General features: G+C 38.7%; 1 protein-coding gene across 3 annotated transcripts in view; it reads left to right on the top strand.

The window, feature by feature from the left end:
* Positions 1 to 19,996, top strand: part of cpeb4b (cytoplasmic polyadenylation element binding protein 4b) — a 103,466-nt gene that overhangs the window by 61,336 nt on the left and 22,134 nt on the right. For 2 of the 3 annotated variants that reach the window (XM_059990152.1, XM_059990154.1), the window contains 4 exons: positions 10,618 to 10,791; positions 11,632 to 11,721; positions 17,224 to 17,342; positions 17,825 to 17,939. In XM_059990152.1, coding sequence (XP_059846135.1) covers positions 10,618 to 10,791; positions 11,632 to 11,721; positions 17,224 to 17,342; positions 17,825 to 17,939 — 498 coding nt within the window. Of the gene's footprint in view, positions 1 to 10,617; positions 10,792 to 11,631; positions 11,722 to 17,223; positions 17,343 to 17,824; positions 17,940 to 18,786; positions 18,876 to 19,996 lie in introns of all 3 variants that reach the window. The other variant, XM_059990153.1, reaches the window with a different exon arrangement.

Genomic DNA, 19,996 nt, shown 5'->3' with positions numbered 1-19,996 from the left:
ACATGTTTTCCCTAGCTGTGGTGTTTTTCTTTTGATTAGTTTTTGGAATTACAATACATAACATTTAATGTGTCTTTGTGTATGATTAACCAATTTTGTAGAGTTTTTAAGGAGGTTACATACAAAATAGTTGAAGGAAAAACAAGGATTTTTGACAATGGCCTTTGACAATGTCATGCATGGGAGGCTGGTCCGGAAAGTTCAGTTGCTTAGCATTCAGGGTGAAGTAGTCAATTAGATTCAACATTAGTTTAGCAAGAGAAGCCAGCGAGGGGTGGTAGGTGGCTGCCTCTCTGATTAGAGGCCTGTGAGTAGTGGTGTGCACAAGGATTAGTACAGTGTTCATTGTTGTTATCTGTATCAACCATCTGGATGATAATGTGGTAACATGGATCAAAAAACTTGTGGTTAGCACCAAGATTGGGGACATAGTGGACAGCAATGAAGCCTATCAAAGCTCACAGTGAGATCCAAACCAGCTGGAAAAAAAGGGCTATAAAATGACAGATGAATTTAATGCAGTTAAGTGTGAGGTTTTGCACTTTGGGAAGACAAATCAGGGTAAGACTTGCATAATCAATGGCAGGGCACTGAGGAGTGCAGTAAAACAAAGGAATCTGAAAATACAGATCCGTAATTCCTTTAAAGTGGCATCACAGGTAGATAAGATCATAGAGAGAACTTTTGGCACATTGACCTTCATAAATCAAAGCTTTTGAATACTTGAGTTGAGATGTTAAGTTAAAGTTGTTTAAGATGTTGGTGAGGCCTAATTGGAGTATTATGTTCAGTTCTGGTCACCTACCTATAAGAAAGATATCAATAAAATTGAAAGGGTATGGAGAAAACTTACAAGGATATTGCAGGCACTTGACAAATGGACTTGTAGAGAAAGGTTGAATAGGTTGGGACTTTATTTGTTGGAAAATAGGAGAATGAGGGGAGAGTTGATAGAGGTGTACAAAACTAGGAGGATTATAGATGGAATAAATGCAAACAGGCTCATTCCACTGAAGTTAGATGAGACTAGAACTCGAGACAGTAGGTTAAGGGTAAAAGGTGAAATATTTAAGGAACCTGAGGGAAAATTTCTACACTCGGAGGATGATGCGACTGTGGAATAAGCTGCCCATGGAAGTGGTGTATATAGGTATAATGCGACATTTGAGAGAAGTTTGGATAAGTGTATGGATGGGAGAAGTATGGAGAACTATGGTCCAGGTGTGAGTTGATGGGATTAGATAGAATAGCAATTTGGCACAGACTAGATGATTGAAAGGCCTTTTTCTTTGGTGCAGTGCTCTATGGCTTTGCAAAAGCAAACAGTATGTTAACGTTCATAACTAATGGGTTGGAGTTTAAGAATAGGGAGGTTTTGTTACAGTGTTGGTGAGACCACCCCTGGAATATACTGCACTCTTCAGTTCCCTTGCATAAAAAGGATACAATCCCAAAGGATTGCACAAGGACTGGATTATCCACCAGGCTAATTCACAGGATAAAGGATATGCTATCATGAGAGGCTGACAGATTTGGGTGTGTATTTCTTTAGGGAAAAAAATTAGGTGTGACCTTAAACAAATGATAAAGTGATAGCCTAAAGGGGCTTGACAGGGTAAATATTGAGATGTTTTCACTAATGGAAGAGTCACAAACAAGGGGGCATAATGATAAAGTGGGTGCTGGTCATCTAGAACTAAGGTGCATAGAAATTTCTTCTCTCAGAGGGAAGAGAAATTATGGAATTCTCTCACCCCAGTGGTTGTGGAAACCAGATCACTGGATATATACCAGGGCACCATGATAACATAGTGGTTAGCACGATACTACTACAACTCGAAGCTTCAGAATTCAGAGTTCAAGAAGTCTTCAAGAAGTTTGTGCATCCTTCCTGTGAGCTCATGGGTTGCCTCTGGACACACCAGTTTCCTCCCTCCTATATTCCAAAGATGTACCGGTTAGTAGTAAATGGTAAATAGTCCTGTGATTAGGATAGTGTAAATAGGTGTGTTGCTGGGCGTTACAGCTCATTGGGGTGGAAGGGCCTGTTCTATGCTGTATCTCTAAATAAATATTTAAGGTGGGGATAGATTAGTTGTGATCCTATTGATCAGTAAGGCAGGCTTGAAGAGCCTACTTGCATTTTCTTGTATTCTTTGCTTTAGAGGAAAATGGATTGTTCAACAAAATGATGGACAGAAGAGCAGATTTTCCATTGCCCTGAGATCACCGACACTTGCCTCCATAGAGTGCTGCTTGTTCCTGATTAGTTGTTAGGAGCGTAGTCTTCCTTTGGAAAGCTGACTCCCAACAGTTGGCATAGCCTACTGGACTCAGAACTACTACTTTGACAGCCTACAAGTCTCCACACTCACCCCCCCCCACCAACGCATCTCAGTCTACCTGATTTTCATAGCTGTCAGTATGTCAGTATGCGAACTGTAGTAGCTGGAATGTGGAATTGCGTTTGGCAGTTCTTAAAGCAGCATGGAGACCATGGAATGAATGAGTTTTATCATATTTTACTATGATTACATTTGGAAGCTTGGGGGAGCTGGGGAAAGAGCAAGCACTTCCACATACTATCCCTACATAGTGATTCTCATTTCAGTTTCTCATCACACTACAGTATATTGCTGCTGTCCAGTAGCAAGTGACCCATTCAGCACTGCTTATAACCTAAGGAGAAGTTATTTTTGTGTCTAAAGCATAACGACATCTACATTGTGTATTGCATTTTATCCTTATTTTGTCATACTTCAATAGCAGTTTGACCGGCAATTTCACTAAGTTTACTTCCTTTTTTTCTCCTAGTATTAAGGAAGTGTTGCTTTTCCTAAAAATTATTTTATGTAAGTTACGGTGTCCTCAAATTTAGGGAGCATTGAAAAAATTGTCACAACATGAGACCTCGAAGTGATCAAGGTTATAAACCTCATCATGCCCGTGCTGCAGTTAATCCTTCTCTCCCTGAGTTTTTAATGAGAAACCAAAGGATTTCTTTGATTTTATTTGGAACAGTAGCAGGCTACTCAGTACTTCATCCCTTTTCCAAGTTTAATAAGACAATAGACAGTAGGTGCAGGAGTAGGCCATTCGGCCCTTCTAGCCAGCACCACCATTCACTGTAATCATGGCTGATCATACACAATCAGTACCCTGTTCCTGCCCTCTCCCCATATCCCTTGACCCCACTATCTATGAGAGCTCTATCTAACTCTCTCTTGAATGCATCCAGAGACTTGGCCTCCACTGCCTTCTGGGGCAGAGCATTCCACATATCCACCACTCTCTGGGTGAAAAAGTTTTTCCGCATCTCTATTCTAAATGGCCTACCCTTTATTCTTAAACTGTGACCTCTAGTTCTGGACTCACCCATCAGCGGGAACATGCTTCCTGTCTCCAGTGTGTCCAATCCCTTAATAATCTTATGTTTCAATCAGATCCCCTCTCATCCTTCTAAATTCCAGTGTATACAAGCCCAGTTGCTCCAATCTTTCAACATATGACAGTCCTGCCATTCTGGGAATTAACCTTGTGAACCTACGCTGCACTCCCTCAATAGCAAGATTGTCCTTCCTCAAATTTGGAGACCAAAACTGCACACAATACTCCAGGTGGGGTCTCACCAGGGTGCTGTACAGCTGCAGAAGGACCTCTTTACTCCTATACTCAATTCCTCTTGTTATAAAGGCCAGCATGCCATTGGTTTTCTGCACTGCCTGCTGTACCTGCATGCTTGCTTTCATTGACTGATGTACAAGAACACCTAGATCTCATTGTACTTCCCCTTTTCCTAACTTGACTCCATTTAGATAGTAATCTGCCTTCCTGTTCTTGCCACCAAAGTGGATAACCTCACATTTATCCACATTAAACTGCATCTGCCATACATTTGGCCACTCACCCAACCTGTCCAAGTCACCCTGCATTCTCATAACATCCTCCTGACATTTCACACTGCCACGCAAGTGGCACAGCTAATAAGGGCACAGCTGATCTTGTTGTAAACTCAATTCTACACTTTCACCTACTCTTGATAATTTTCTTCCCAACTTGATAAACCTCTGGCTTAAAAATATTCAAAGACTTTCACAGGCCTCTCCAGGAGAAATTGTTTTGTCTTATCTGTCTTAAATGGGTAGCCCACCCTTATTATTAAACAATGAACCCTTATTCTAGATTTTACAAAAAGAGAGTTTTTCCATGTCCAGCTTGTCAGGACCAATCAGAGTCCTTTTTTAAAATCAAGTTCCCCCTCACTCTTCTGAACTCCCCCAGCGGATGCAAGCAAAGTCTGTCCAACCTTTCTTCCCAAGGGAGTGCACTTATTACAGGCATTAATCAAGTAAACCTTCCCTAAATTGCTTTAATGCATTAACATCCTTTCTTAAGTAAGAAAAACAATTTTATGAATAGTTTTCCAATGCCGTATAGATCTGAAGTATTACTTTCCCATTTTTGTATTCACTTATCCTAGCAATAAATTATTACATTCTTTTAACATTCCTCATTGCTTGCTCTATCTGAATACTAGTCTTATGATGCAAGTATCAGAACACACAGGTCCCTCTGCATTTCAGATATCTGCAATCTCTCATCACTCAGCTATTTGGATAGAACTTAGAAAAATACAGTACAGGAACAGTCCCTTCAACCCCAATGTTGTGCTGAATTAATTAAATTGGTAATCAAATGCTCAACTAAACTAATCCCTTCTGTCTGCACAATATCCACATCCTTCCATATCCTGCAAATTTGTGTGCTTAATTAAGAGCCTCTTGAATGTCTTTATCAAACACACAGTATACTGCAGATGCTGTGGTCAAATCAACATGTACAAAAGCTGGACGAACTCAGCAGGTCGGGCAGCATCCGTTGAAAGGAGCAGTCAACGTTTCGGGCCGAGACCCTTCGTCAGGACTGAAGAAGAGGGGGCAGGGGCCCTATAAAGAAGGTGGGGGGAGGGTGGAAGGTGCCAGGTGAAAAACCAATCAGAGGAATGATCAAGGGGTGGGGGAGGGGAAGCAAGAGGGGGGATAGGCAGGAAAGGTGAAGAAGGAATACAAGGGGAAAGCACTATGGGTAGTAGAAGAAAGCAGAATCATGAGAGAGGTGATAGGCAGCTGGAAGAGGAGGCAGAGTGAAAGTGGGATGGTGGAAGGGAGACCTGGTAATTCCATCCCTCTTTCACTCTGCCTCCTCTTCCAGCTGCCTATCACCTCTCTCATGATTCTGCCTTCTACTACCCATAGTGCTTTCCCCTTTCATTTCTTCTTCACCTCTCCTGCCTATCCCCTCCCTTCTCCCCCACCCCCACCCCTTGATGTTTCCTCTGATTGGTTTTTCACCTGGCACCTTCCACCCTCCCCCCACCTTCTTTATAGGGCCCCTGCCCCCTCCTTCTTCAGTCCTGACAAAGGGTCTCAGCCCAAAAAGTTGATTGCTCATTTCAACAGATGCTGTCTGACCTGCTGAGTTCGTCCAGCTTTTGTACATGTTGATTTGACCACAGCATCTGCAATATACTGTGTGTTTGTCCAGCTTTTGTACGTGTTGAATGCTTTTATCATATTTGGCTGCATTACCTGCCCTGCCAGCACATTCCAGGCAGCACCACTGTATTTTCTATAAAAAGGTGCCTCATCCCCAATATATCTCCTTGAAACCTACCTCTGCTATTTTAAATTCATGCCCTCTGGTAAAATACTGGCTGTCTATCTGTGCCTCTCATACCATTTTATAAACCTCAATCAAATCTAATCTTGACCTTCACAACTTCAGAGAAAACGGAAGTTTGTCTATGTGCCTATAGCACATGCTCTCTAATCCAGGCAGGATTCTAGTAAATCTCTTCTGCACCCTCTCCAAAACTCTCCTTCCTATAATGGAGAGACCAGAATTCAGTGCAATATGCCAGATGTAATTTTATAAAGCTGCAACTTAACTTCCCATCTATTGAACTCAGTTTCTCAACTACAAACGTAATAAATGTGCCATCTTTACCACAGTGTGGCCACCTGTAGGGAGTTATGAACTTGGACCCCAAAATTCTTGTGCACATCAACACTATTAAGGTTCTTGCTATTAACAGTGTACTGTCCCTTTACATATGATCTCCCAAAGTACAACGCTTCATATTTGACCATATTAAACTCCATCTGCATTTCTCCATCCAAATCTGCAATTGATCTATATTCTCTGGCAGTCCACTACACTATCCAAATACCATGAATCTTCATATCATCTGCAAACTAACTTATCTACCCTTCTATGTTTTCATTAAGGTCACTTAATTGTTTACAGACCTCCAGCCAAGATAATTTCCATCAACTGCTACCCTCTGTCTTCTATGACAAGCTAATTCTAAATGCAAATAGCCAATTCGCTGTGTCCATGCAACTTAATCTTCTGGATAGCCTCCCGTGAGGGATTTTGTCAAATGCCTTTTTAAAATACATGTAGACAACATCCGTAGGTCTAGCTTCATCAACCACCTTTGTCCACTCCTGTTAAAAACTCGATTATGTTAATAAGACACAATTTGCCCCATCAAAAGTCACGCTGTCTATCCCTAATTATGCTATGAAGTTCTAAACGCTCATAAATCTTATCCTTAAGAATACTCTTTAGTGACCTCTCTACTACAGATGTGAGACTCACTTGTCTGTAGTTTCCAGGATTATCCCCATTTCCCTTCCTGGATGATGACACAACATTAGCTACTTGTCAGTCTTGCCAGTCCTCTGGGACCTCGCTTTGGCTGGAGAGAAATGAAGATATTGGTCAAGGATATTGGTTAATGTTCTTTAAAAGACCAGCACTCTAGGTCTATAAAAAGTGTCGTCGTCCCCAGAAGTTTTTATGTTTTATTGTTTTACAACATTGGATCACAGTGGATTTAATTTGGCTTTTGCTTTGACATTGATCAACAGAAAAAGACTCTTCCATGTTGAAGTGAAAACAGATTTCTACAAAGTGATCTAACTTAATTACAAATATAAATCAAAAATAATTGATTGCATAAGTTTTCACCCTATTTGATGTGCAACCAGTTGGTTTTAGAAGTCACATTAATTAGTTAAATGGAAATCTCTTTCTGGAGACCTGTGTGCAGTCAGGGCGTTTCAATTGTAAAGTACACCTGTTTCTGGAAGGTCCAACTGCTAGTAAGTCAGTATCCCGGCAGAAACTACATCATGAAGACAAAAGAGCACTCCAAACAACTCTGCGAAAAGGTTATTGAAAAGCATGAGTCAGAAGATAGATACAAGAAATTTTCCAAGACACTGATTTATTGTAAGTCATGATCAGTAAGAACATGCAGGAGCAATGTAATATCCATGATGGAGCGGGAAGATTGAAGTTTGGGTATTCTGGTGCTAATAGAGGCAATGAACTTAAGAGCATGATCAGTACATGGTGCCATGGCCATAACAGACCCTCAATTGAGAGCAGAATAGGAATAGATTTGTGAAGGTAGAGAGTTAATTGACTGCAGTAAAATACAGGAAAATCCTGGAGGAAAACCTGATGCAGTCTGCAAGAGAACAGTGACTTGGGAGAAGATTTGTTTTCCAACAAGGCAATGACCCCAAGCATGAAGCCAAAACTACACAGGAATAGTTTAAAAATAACGACATTAATATCCTGGAGTGGCCAAGTCAGAGTCCAGATCTCAATCCAATTGTGAACTTGTGGCTGGACTTGAAAAGGGCTGTTGACTCACGATGACCATGCATCTATCAGGGCTTGAGCAGTTTTGTAAAGAAGAATAGGGTAAAAATGCCTAAGTCATTAAGTGAAAACAAGATGAATTACCTCTGTAAATATACAAACCCCATTTCCAGAGAAGTTGCAATATTTTCCAAAATGCAATAAAAACAAAAATCTGTGATATGTTAATTCACATGAACCTTTATTTAACTGACAAAAGTAAAAAGATTTTCAATAGTTTTACTGACCAACTTAATTGTATTTTGTAAATATACACAAATTTAGAATTTGATGGCTGCAACACACGCAACAGAAGTTAGAACAGAGGCATGTTTACCATTGTGTTACATCACCTTGCCTTTTAATAACACTTTTTAATTGTTTTGGAACTGAAGATACTAATTGTAGTAGATTTGCAATTGGAACTTTTGTCCATTCTTGCTTGATATAAGACTTCAGCTGCTCAACAGTCCGTGGTCTCCGTTGTCTGATTCTCCTCTTCATGATGCGCCATACATTTTCAATAGGAGATAGATCTGGACTGGCAGCAGACCAGTCAAGCACATGCACTCTGTGTCTACAAAGCCACGCTGTTGTGGCCCATGCAGAATGTGGTCTGGCATTGTCCTGCTGAAATAAGCATGGACATCCCGGGAAGAGACGTCGCCTTGATGGCAACGTATGTTTCTCTAAAATCCTAATATATGCCTCAGAGTCAATGGTACCTTCACATACATGCAACTCACCTGTGCTGTGGGCACTGATGCACCCCCATACCATCACAGATGCTGGCTTTTGCACCTTTTGCTGATAACAATCAGGATGGTCGTTTTCATCTTTGGCACGGAGAACACAATGCCCATTTTTTCCAAAAACTAGCTGAAATGTGGACTCACCTGACCACAGCACATGGTTCCACAGTTTTTCGGTCCATCTGAGATGAGCTCAGGCCCAGAGAACTCGCCAGCGTTTCTGCATAGAGTTTATGTATGGCTTCCTCCTTACGTAATACAGTCTCAAGTTGCATTTCTGGATGCAGCGATGGACTGTGTTAAGTGACAATGGTTTTCCGAAGTACTCCCAAGCCCAGGTGGCTATAATTGTCACAGTAGCATGATGGTTTCTTAGGCAGTGCCGCCTGAGGGCTCGAAGATCACGCGCATTCAACAGTGGTTTCCGACTTTGCCCTTTACACATTGAGATGTCTCTGAATTCTTTGAATCTTTTCACAATATTATGTACTGTAGATGTTGAAAGACCTAAATTCTCTGCAATCTTGCATTGGGAAATGTACCTTTTGAACTGACTAACAATTCTCTCATGAATTTTTGCACAAAGGGGTGAACCACAACCCATCCTTGCAAAGACTGAGCCTTTGATGGACGCTACTTTTATACCCAGTCATGATACCTCATCTGCTACCAATTAGCCTGCTTAATGTGGAGTTTTCCAAACCGATGTTACTTGAATATTCTGTGCACTTTTCAATCTTATTTTAACTCTGTTCCAACTTTTGTTGAGTGTGTTGCAGCCATCAAGTTCTAAATTTGTGTATATTTACAAAATACAATTAAGTTGGTCAGTAAAACTAATGAAAATCTTTTCTTTGTACTTTTGTCAGTTAAATAAAGGTTCACGTGAATTAACATATCACAGATTTTTGTTCTTATTCCATTTTGGAAAATATCCCAACTTTTCTGGAAATGGGGTCTGGAAAATAAACATTTTTCACTGGCCACATCTTAGTGTTACAAAGCCAAATTTGCTTACAAATCTCCAAATGATAAAATGTCAAACAAGACGTTAGCTTCATTATTTTTCTTTGTCACCACTTCAAAGAAATTGATCAAACACCATTTGTCTTTAATTTATTAATTTATAGCATTCTGAAGTTTCTCCAAAATTGGTATTAGGTCAACTGATCTGTAGGATTATCCATTTACCCTTCTGGTTTCAAAAGGCCCCAGTGGTCCCAAAACCTCTGTGGATCTTTTCGATAGTATCCACAACTTCTACACTTAAGTAATCCTTTGAATTGTTTTAGTTTATAAATATCATTGTTTCTCTGTTCATAAATATATTTAATCATTTAGAAACTTTAGAAGTTTATAACAAATAGGAAGCAAAATGGTAGTGTAGCAGTTAAGGCAATCTCTTTACAGCGCCAGTTGGCGATGTTTGATTCCATCTGCTGTCTGTAAGGAGTTTATATGTATATGTACTTCCCATGGCCATGTGGGCTTCCTCTCCAGTTTCTTCCTAAATTCCAAAGATGTACGGTTAGGGTTATTGAGTTGTAGGCATGCTATGTTGGTGCCAGAGGCATGGCTACACCCACGGGCTGCCCCAAACTGGTCCATGGACTGTGTTGATCATTGACACAAACAATGCATTTTACCATATGTTTCACGTACATGAAACAAATAAAACTAATCTGTAAATAGTGAAGTTTAGGGATATTTCTTAATTTTAGAATATTTAAATGTTACTAATAATTAACTGTTAGTCTTTAACAGCTGACTGAACTGCAGACATGGCTAAGGCAGCTGTCTGTATGTTTTCCAGGTGGCATTAATCATATGATTTTACATGATAGAACTTGAAAATGATTCAGTTAAATCCTTAACACAAATATTAACCTTTACTTAGATACAGATGGCCAGTTATGTCAGCCAATTTATTTTTATTCTGCATCTCTATTTGTTTAACTTTGCTGTACTTCCAAACTTGAATGAACAAGTTCCGGTGTGAACAAAGATTTCAACGTTCTGCATTGAAAAGATACAATTCAGTCACAGAAGAAGTAGATAAGGTTCTTGGGTGAACAAGTTTGAATTAAAACTTCTTTAAAGAGTAATATTTGTGTATTTTTATAATTGTTTAATATTTGATTTCATCCAGGTCATTCATCCCTCTTCCCTGTTGAAGATGGTTTCCTTGATGATGGACGTGGTGATCAAACTCTTCATAGCGGCATAAATTCTCCTCATTGTTTTCCTCACCAAAATGGTGAACGAGTGGAACGATATTCCCGCAAAGTATTTGTTGGTGGTCTGCCACCTGATATTGATGAAGGTAAGATAGCAGTTTTAAAATTGTTTTGTTGGTACAAAATTTGAAACAAAATATACAAAAAATTTGAATCTATCCCAATGGCAGAATAATAAGCTTAAGATGAGAATGACCTACATTTTCTTATAAACACAAAATAAGAAAATCATTTATAACTTGCTAAAATAAACAGATATTTAGATGTCTACAATGTGTATGTTTATATATCATTTGTATATAGTACTGTGCAAAAGTCTTGGGCACATATATAGTTAGGATGCCTAAGATGTCTGCACAGTACTGTATATCATATAAACTATATACAGGTTTCCCCCGCAATCCGAAGGTAGAGCATTCCTATGAAACCATTTGTAAGCTGAAATGTCGTAAAGCGAAGAAGCAATTACAATTAAATTATATGGGAAAAATTTTTGAGTGTTCCCAGACCCAAAAAATAACCTACCAAATAGCACATAAAACCTAAAATAGCACTAACATAAAATAAGAACAGGAATGATCTGATAAATATACACCCTATATAAAGTAGAAATATTGTATGTACGATGTAGTTTCACTTCACGGTCATTGTAGTCTTTCTCGGGGTAAACGCGTATAAAGCGAAAATAAGTCTAGCGAAAACGGGTACTAATGTAGGTCTTTCGTAACAGCAAGCTGTCGTAAAGCGAACATTCAAAAAACGGGGGACACCTGAAATGAGAAACATCTTCACATATATCCAACTGGGCAATTTGGGCCCAAAGGCTGTGCATGATTTTCTTCCATATTTGTAAATGAAGAATGTAGTTGATTTGAACCTAAAAAAATTATCAACAGAAAGATTGAAAATGTACTTTATTCAAACAGATGAAATCACAGCTAGTTTTCGTCGTTTTGGTTCCCTGGTTGTTGATTGGCCTCACAAAGCAGAGAGCAAGTCATATTTTCCACCAAAAGGTAAGCCAGATTGTATTTAACATATGATTTTGCTTTTGATTTCATAGCAATTCATGATGTACCTAACTGAGAAAAATATAAAACTGTCCAGTGTATTCATTGTTGGAATGTTCGGTATGCATAATGGAAAAAGAGCTGATGATTATAAAAAATAACTTTTTCATCTTTAAAAAGAAGGAATTTTAATTAGCTTTAGTCTAAATATTGCCATAGATTACAAATAATTTAAAAAGATGCAAACAAATATTTGTTACCATGATATCAGTTTGTAAGAATATTTTCTGAAATTTTACTTTCAGCATGAAAAATCAGGCTGTATGCTTATTGACGATGTTGAGGATAGCACCGTAAAATTTTAAGAAGCATAAAAGTAATAAAGCATACAAACAGGTCTTTAGGCCTACCATTTCCATGCCAACCAAGAATAATCTGTCTATATTGATTGAAAAAACTAAGCTTAATGTTGCTATTGATATACAGGATGCTTAGAAAGATGAATTAAATATTGATGATGTGAATTGAATTACGAAAGAAAGAAAGTGAAATGCAATTACAGCTGACCCCACCAGGATTATAATTCTGTTTTCAGCAGCTTTGTGATCTATATGAGTTTGATACAAATGGAGCTTAAAATTTGTATAGTTAAGTCACAATGTTAACAAGATTTAAGGAACAGTTGTACTAAAATGCTTTACCTTCATTCTGTGCTTCGATGGGGTGCACAGTAGTGATCACAAATACAATCAAAGGCTTAAGATAAAAACCAATATTTTTTAGCATATGTTTGTGTGCACTGATAACATAGTAATCAGTCGAACAGTTCTTAACCAATTGGACATTTGGTCAGGATTTTGCTGAACTCATAGGTACATTTATAGTTATCTAGAACATAGAACGGTACAGCACAGTATGAACTCTTCAACCCACAATGTTGTGCTGACCCCTATAAACCTCCAAGATCAATCTAACCCTTCCATCCTACACTGTCCATTTTCCTTACGTCCATGTGCCTATCTAAGAGTCTTTTAAATGTCCCTGTTATATCAGCCTCTACTGCCAAACCTGGCAGTACGTTCCAGGTAACCACCACTCTGTATGTATTGGAAGGAGGGGGAAGGAGGGAAGAATTAAGTCTGACACTCACACTACATTTTACTTCATTCACCTTAAGCAGATGGTGGTGGCAATTGCCACTCTGTGAAAAAAGATGCTTTCTGTCCACTCCTACGCCTTTCATAATCTTTCTTACCTCTGTCAAGTCACCTCTCATGCTCTAAAGAGAAAAGCCCTAGCTTGCTGAACCCTAAGGCGTGTTCTCTAATCCAGGCAGCATCCTGGTAAGTCTCTACTGCACCCCCTCTAAAGCTTCCACATCTTTCCTTTGAGGAGGTGACCAAATCACAATGCTCCAAGTATAGTCTAACCAGAGTTTTATACAGCTGTAACATGACATGCAGCTCTTGAACTCGACTAATGAAGGCCAATGCACCATACACCTTCTTAATCACCCTATGAACTTCTGCAACAAATTCTGTAGACACTTGGACCCCAAGATCTTTCTGTTACTCCACACTGGTAAGTATATAGAACATATAACAATACAACACAGTATAGGCCCTCTCCCGACCCTTAAAGCCTGCCTCCCATATAATCCCCCACCTTAAATTCCTCCATATACCTGTCTAGTAGTCTCTTAAATTTCACTATCTTGAATGATCTTGAAACTAGCTTTGTATTCTGCCTTCAAGCTCAATCTTCCAAAGTTTAGCACTGTATCCTGTCTATATCCAATTGCAATCTCTGATACCCTTCTACACTGTCCACATCTCCAGCTTTCATGTAATCTGCAAACTTACTAACCCACCCCCTCATCCAAATTATTTATAAAAATCACAAAAAGCATAGGTCCCAGAACAGATCTCTGCAAATGACTTAGTTACCAACCTCCATGCAGAATATGCTTAATCTACTACCACTATCTGTCTTACATGGGCAAGCCAATTTCAAGTCCACACTGCCAAATTTCAAGGGATCCCATGCTTCATGACTTCATGGATGAATCTTTCATAGGAAACTGTCAAATGCCTACTAATATCCATATACACCACATCTACTACTCTCCCTTCATCAATTTGTTTTGTCATCATAAATCTCAATTGTTTTGACATCTCAAGTATCTCAGTTAAGGCTTGTGAGGCATGATCTTCCCCTCACAAAGCTAAATTGTATGCCTAATAAGACTATAATTCTCTAAATGCTCATAAATCCTGTCCCTAAGAATCCTCTCCAATAATTTTCCCATCACTGTTGGAAGACTCACTGGTCTATAATTCCCAGGATTATCCCTATTACCTTTCTTGAACAATGGAACAACATTTGCCAACATCTAATACTCTGGTACGAATTGTATAGCTAGGGTGGATACAAAGATCATCGTCAATACCCAACAATCTCTCCCCTTGCTTTCTGTAGTAAGCTGGGTTCCCCGATGACACACTCAGTGGCCATTTTATTAGGTACACCTATACTCCTGCTCATTATGCAGATATCTAATCAGCCAATCATGTGGCAGCAATTCATTACACAAAAGAATGCAGACGTGGCCAAGAGGTTCAGTTGTTCAAACCAAACATCAGAATGGGCAAGGAATGTGATCTAAGTTACTTTAACCATAGAATGATTGTTGGTATCAGACAGAATGGTTTGAGTATCTCAGAAATTACTGATCTGGGATTTTCACGCAAAACAGCCTCTAGAGCTTGCAGAGAGTGGTGTAAAAAGCAAAAAAAAAAATCCAGTGAATAACTATATTGGTTCAAGCTGACTAGAAGGTTACAGTAACTAAAATAACAATGCATTGTAATTATAGTGTATAGAAGAGCATCTCTGAATTCACATCATGTCAAACCTTGAAGTGGATGGGCTACAGCAGCAGAAGACCAAGAACATACTGTACTCAATAGCTATTTTATTAGGTACAGAAAGCACCAAATAAAGTAACTACTGAGTGTATCAATGTTAGTGTTTTTCAGAAGCTCTCAACACTACCTTTCTTAACGTCAACATGGTTCAGCCCATTAGCCTGTTCTACACTGACCTCACATTCATTAAAAGTCCCTCTGGTAAATGCTGAAACAATGTTTTCATTAAGGACATCCCCTCCCTCCTCCCCCTCCAGGCACGTTTCCCCTTTTATCCCTGTGCAGTTCTACCCTCTCTCTACCTTTACAGCAACTGTTCTGTCACCTGACCTATAGTTATCTGGTTCCCAACCCCCTGCCAACCCAATTTAAGCCTTCCCCAACAGCTGTAGCAAACCTGACTACGAGGACATTGGTTTGTCTTGAGTTCTGGTGTAACCCATCCTATTGTACAGGTCATACCTTCTCCATAACAGATCCCCATGATTCATAGATCTGAAATCCTGACCTCTGCACCAACCCTTCAGCCACACATTTGTCTTCCACAATTTTCCTACATTTGCTCTCACTGGCATGTGGCACAGGCAGCAATCCAGAGATTACTATCATTGAGGTCCTGATTTTTCGCTTCCTTCCTAACCGCCTATTTTCACTCATCAGTACTTCAACCCTTTTCCCATCTTTGTCATTGGTGCCAATGTGTATTATGTTTTCTGACTGCTCACCCTCCACCTTAAGATTGCTGTATGTGATCTGACCCTGGAAATAGGAGGCAACATGTCTTCTGGATGCCTCATTCTGATCCACAGAATTTTCTGTTTGTTCATTTAACCAATGAGTCACTATCCCTATCACTATCTCTGGGAGCTATTTGTAACTGATGACCTTGTGTATTTCAGTGGGCCCAATGCCTATTGTCAAGTACATATACCACATAGGCAAATTGATTTCCCCAAGAATTATTATAATAGTTCCCATCAAAGTTTTAATTTACACTATAATCATGTGGGGTGTGAATACATATCTTGGCTTTACAGCACCACCCACAGCTATTGCTAACCAGGGATCTGAAGACTTACTTCTAGAATCAGGCAGCAGGGAGAATGAACTTCTACCTCATCAGAATTTCATTATAAATAAGTGAATTTAAAATGTGATATACTGCAAAAATGGGAGCCATTCAGCACTGGGGAAGATCTATCAGCTTCCTTGCTTTCCTTCTTGCCATCAATCCTACTTTTCCCTGGATCATCATGAAACTCAGAAGTACAGTACATGCTGTGAGTTCTTCTAAGTATCAGCTTAAACTTTTTTTTTCCCTCTATTCCTCCCTGTAGGAGCACTGTGGACAATAAGCTTTTATTCTTTAATGTTAAAAATTGTTTCATTGTTGATGCCTTAAGATTTAACAAAAGACCTGTGTCCACCAATCAATAAATAGCTTATCTTCAATATAAATAAAATAATTAGAACATGTATTACTGACAGAACCATTTGGAAAGAGGAGTAGCATTATCTGGTTTTCTTGCAGTCTCTGAATAGTTAGCAATGACTGTCAGAGTTCAATTTTTATATTTTGCAAGTTTTTCAAGAATGTTCATTTATTAATTTGCTAGATTTTTGAAGGATGTTTATTCTGCTGAAGTGAAGCATGTAGTTTTTATGCCTCTTCATAAAAAGGTAAAATAATTATTTGTAGTAATGATCATATCACTGCATAAAATCTAAAATCTACATTCAGTGGCCTCGTTACTAGGTATCTCTTATGTCTAATAAAGTGGCCACTAAGTGTGTGTGTGTGTGTGTGTGTGTGTGTGTGGCCTTCTGTTGCTGTAGCCCATCAACTTCAAGGTTTGACATGTGCGTTCAGAGTTGCTCCTCTGCACACCACTGTTGTGCGCACGGTTATTTGAGTTTCTGGCACCTTCCTATCAGCTTGATCCAGTCTGGCCATCCTCCTCTGGCCCCTCTCATTAACAAGCATTTTCACCCACAGAACTGCCACTCACTGGATTTTTGTTTTTTGCATCATTCTAGAGACTGTTATGCACGAAAATCCCAAAAGATCAGCAGTTTCTATGATGCTCAAACCACCCTAACTGGCACCAACAGTTATTCCATGGTCAAAGTTACTTGGGTCACATTTCTTGCCTATCCTGATGTTTGGTCTGAACAACTGAACCTCTTGACCATATCTGCATGTTTTTCTGCACTGAGTTGCTGCCATGTGATTGCCTGATTAAATGTTTATATTAAGGTACAGGTGCAGCTAATAAAGTGGCAGCTGAGTATATATTCCCATAATATGCAAAATACAAGGTGCCTAATCAACTACACTAGTTGAAATGAATCAACTTACTCTTTAGGCAACACAAGTGAATCTGCAGATGCTGGAAATAAATAAAAACACAAAATGCTGGCAGAACTCAGCAGGCCAGGCAGCATCTATGGGAGGAGGGGGTGACGATGTTTCGGCCCAAAATGTTATCACTACCTCCTCCCATAGATGCTGTCTGGCCTGCTAAGTTCTGCCAGCATTTCGTGTTTTTATTTTCAACTTACTCTTTATCTTCTTTTGCAGGCTATGCGTTTCTGCTGTTTCAGGAGGAAGGTTCTGTGCAAGCTTTAATTGATGCTTGCATTGAAGAGGAAGGAAAGCTGTATCTTTGTGTATCAAGTCCAACTATCAAGGATAAACCAGTAAGCAGATGTGTATTTAATAACAAAGCATCAAATCTCAATATATTGTATTTTCAATTAGGAAGAGACTTAGATTGTGTTTTGTGTCCTTAGATAGGAACTCTAGCTATGCTGTTCTGCAAGTGCATAATTTTGTCCCTTTTGTATATGCAATTAAGCTTTCATAGGAATCTTAATGTGTTTGACAGAGAAACAATGTCACTTTCTACATTATATAAGCTCACCTATTTATTCCAGTAACATCAAATTCATATTTCTAAGTACAGAGAAAACAGTTGAGAAGGAAAACCACAAAGTTGTTTTTAAAAAGTAATCATTTAAATAAAATTATAAAAAGCTGAATTCTAACATATAGTCAAATGCCACAGATAGTGTCTTTTCTTAATTTCTAATGCTTCAGCTAACTATTTGGGTATATGAAAAGATCTGTATATTTTGTTATCTTATTGTTGAAATTCAATTGGACATAATTCTAAATGCAGGTTCAGATACGCCCATGGAATCTCAATGACAGTGATTTTGTAATGGATGGTTCTCAGCCACTTGATCCACGGAAGACTATTTTTGTAGGTGGTGTTCCCAGGCCTCTTAGAGCTGGTAAGCTAAAATGCCAATAAAGTTCACTAATTATGTGTAGTTGTTTCTATTCTTAATTAGAACTAGTGATCTCATAAAGGATTCAATTAAAAACTACTTCCCTTTTTTACATTTTGTTCATGTTTATAGTGTATTTTGAGAGTATAGAACTTCTGAAATTGCACAAAATGCCATTTAGTGCTTCTTGATCATGTTTTAAAATTGTCAATTCAATATAACAACATTAAAGGCTAACTAATGTGGTACTTTACTAAGCAATGATCATATTTAATAATGATCAGGCTTTTTATTTTCATTAATGGTAGAGTAATGTGCACTTTCTACAAAAATCATCCTAGGAGTTCCAGATCTCCAAAGATATTTTAGGTTGTATTACCTCAGTAGCATTATATGTTACATGAAACAGCAAAAAGAGATTATCAAGTCAAGTCAAGTCACTTTTTATTGTCATTTCGACCATTAACTGCTGGTACAGTACACAGTAAAAATGAGACAACGTTTTTCAGGACTATGGTGTTACATGAAACAGTACAAAAACTAGACTGAACTACGTAAAAAAAACAAACTCAGAAAAAAACTATACTAGACTGCAGACCTACCCAGGACTGCATAAAGTGCACAAAACAGTGCAGGCATTACAATAAATAATAAACAAGACAATAGGGCAAGGTGTCAGTCCAAGCTCTGCATATTGAGGAGTCTGATAGCTTGGGGGAAGAAACTGTTATATAGTCTGGTCATGAGAGCCCAAATGCTTCGGTGCCTTTTCCCAGATGGCAAGAAGGAGAAGAGTTTGTATGAGGGGTGCATGGGGTCCTTCATAATGCTGTTTGCTTTGTGGATGCAGAATGTAGTGTAAACGTCCATAATGGCGGGATGAGAGACCCCAATGATCTCAGCTGACCTCACTATCAAGTAATAAAACAACAGATTGAAGTAAGCAACCTGTATTTGTACATAATATATAAAATACATTAAAGGTATATGTACCAATATACATTACAACTGGTACTTGGACAAAATAAATTAAAACAAATCAATGAAAAAGGCCATTGAAAACATTAAAAGCATGGCCAAAGAAATAAGTTTCAAGGGAATCTTGAGAGAGTTTGAGATCAGAGATTTAGGAAAGAAATTCCAGGACTTGGGGATGCCTAGAAGACAGAATAGAAAAATCACCATAGATTACAAGTGAATTGGTAAGGTACAAGGTCAGGTTATAGTGGCAGAGTTTAGAAAGATTGAAGGCTGAATCCTCAACATGATAGTAGCCTGAAAATGAAAACATTGATTTTGAGCTATTTAGGCACAGTTTAAGGATATTAATGATGAGTAGGACTCAATGCATAGTAGCATATGGATTTTTTAATAATCTGAAATTTATAAACTAGAAGTTGAGAAGTCACCCAACAAGACAATGTTGATTGTCATCTCCACGAAAATTGATTCTATGTTTTACTTTTCTAAACCTTGATCATTTCTCAATGTCTAATATAGTAATAATGCAGGTAAGAAAAACATCGTTTTGCCTTCCAGTAATATAGAGTTAAAAGTAATGAAGTTGGACAGTATTTGTTAGGCACATCCAGGAGTGTTTTTAATATGTAAATAATCCAACTAGGGAAGGTGCCATACTAGATCTAGTATTGAAAAAAGGAGTCTGGCCAGGTGATTAGTAGGAGGTAATTTTGGAAACAATGATTATAACTCTTAAGTTTTCAGGTAGTTATGGATAAGGATAAGAGTGAACGTGCTAAGTTGGGCTGAATTGTACTATTGTATTAGGCCAGCTTGAAAAAGTCTCTAAATAATTATTGCCAACATATCACATGTGGAACTAGAGAAGCCAACATCCTAGACCACTGTTTACTACGATCAAGAGCACTTACCATGCCATCCTACACCCACACTGTGGAAAGTCCAATCACCTGATCACACTTTGAAAGGGAGAATAAAACTACAGCTATGAAGGTCCTTCCACCACCCGGTGACCCTGTGATCTCTGTCTCAGAGGCCAAGGCTAGATTGTCTTTCAAGAAGGTGAAGCTTTGCAAGGT

This window comes from Hypanus sabinus, chromosome 15 (genome assembly GCF_030144855.1).
Source record: "Hypanus sabinus isolate sHypSab1 chromosome 15, sHypSab1.hap1, whole genome shotgun sequence".
NCBI classification, from domain to species: Eukaryota; Metazoa; Chordata; class Chondrichthyes; order Myliobatiformes; family Dasyatidae; genus Hypanus; species Hypanus sabinus.
Note: the sequence above shows the minus strand (reverse complement) of the source record. Positions and strands in the feature narration are given on the sequence as shown.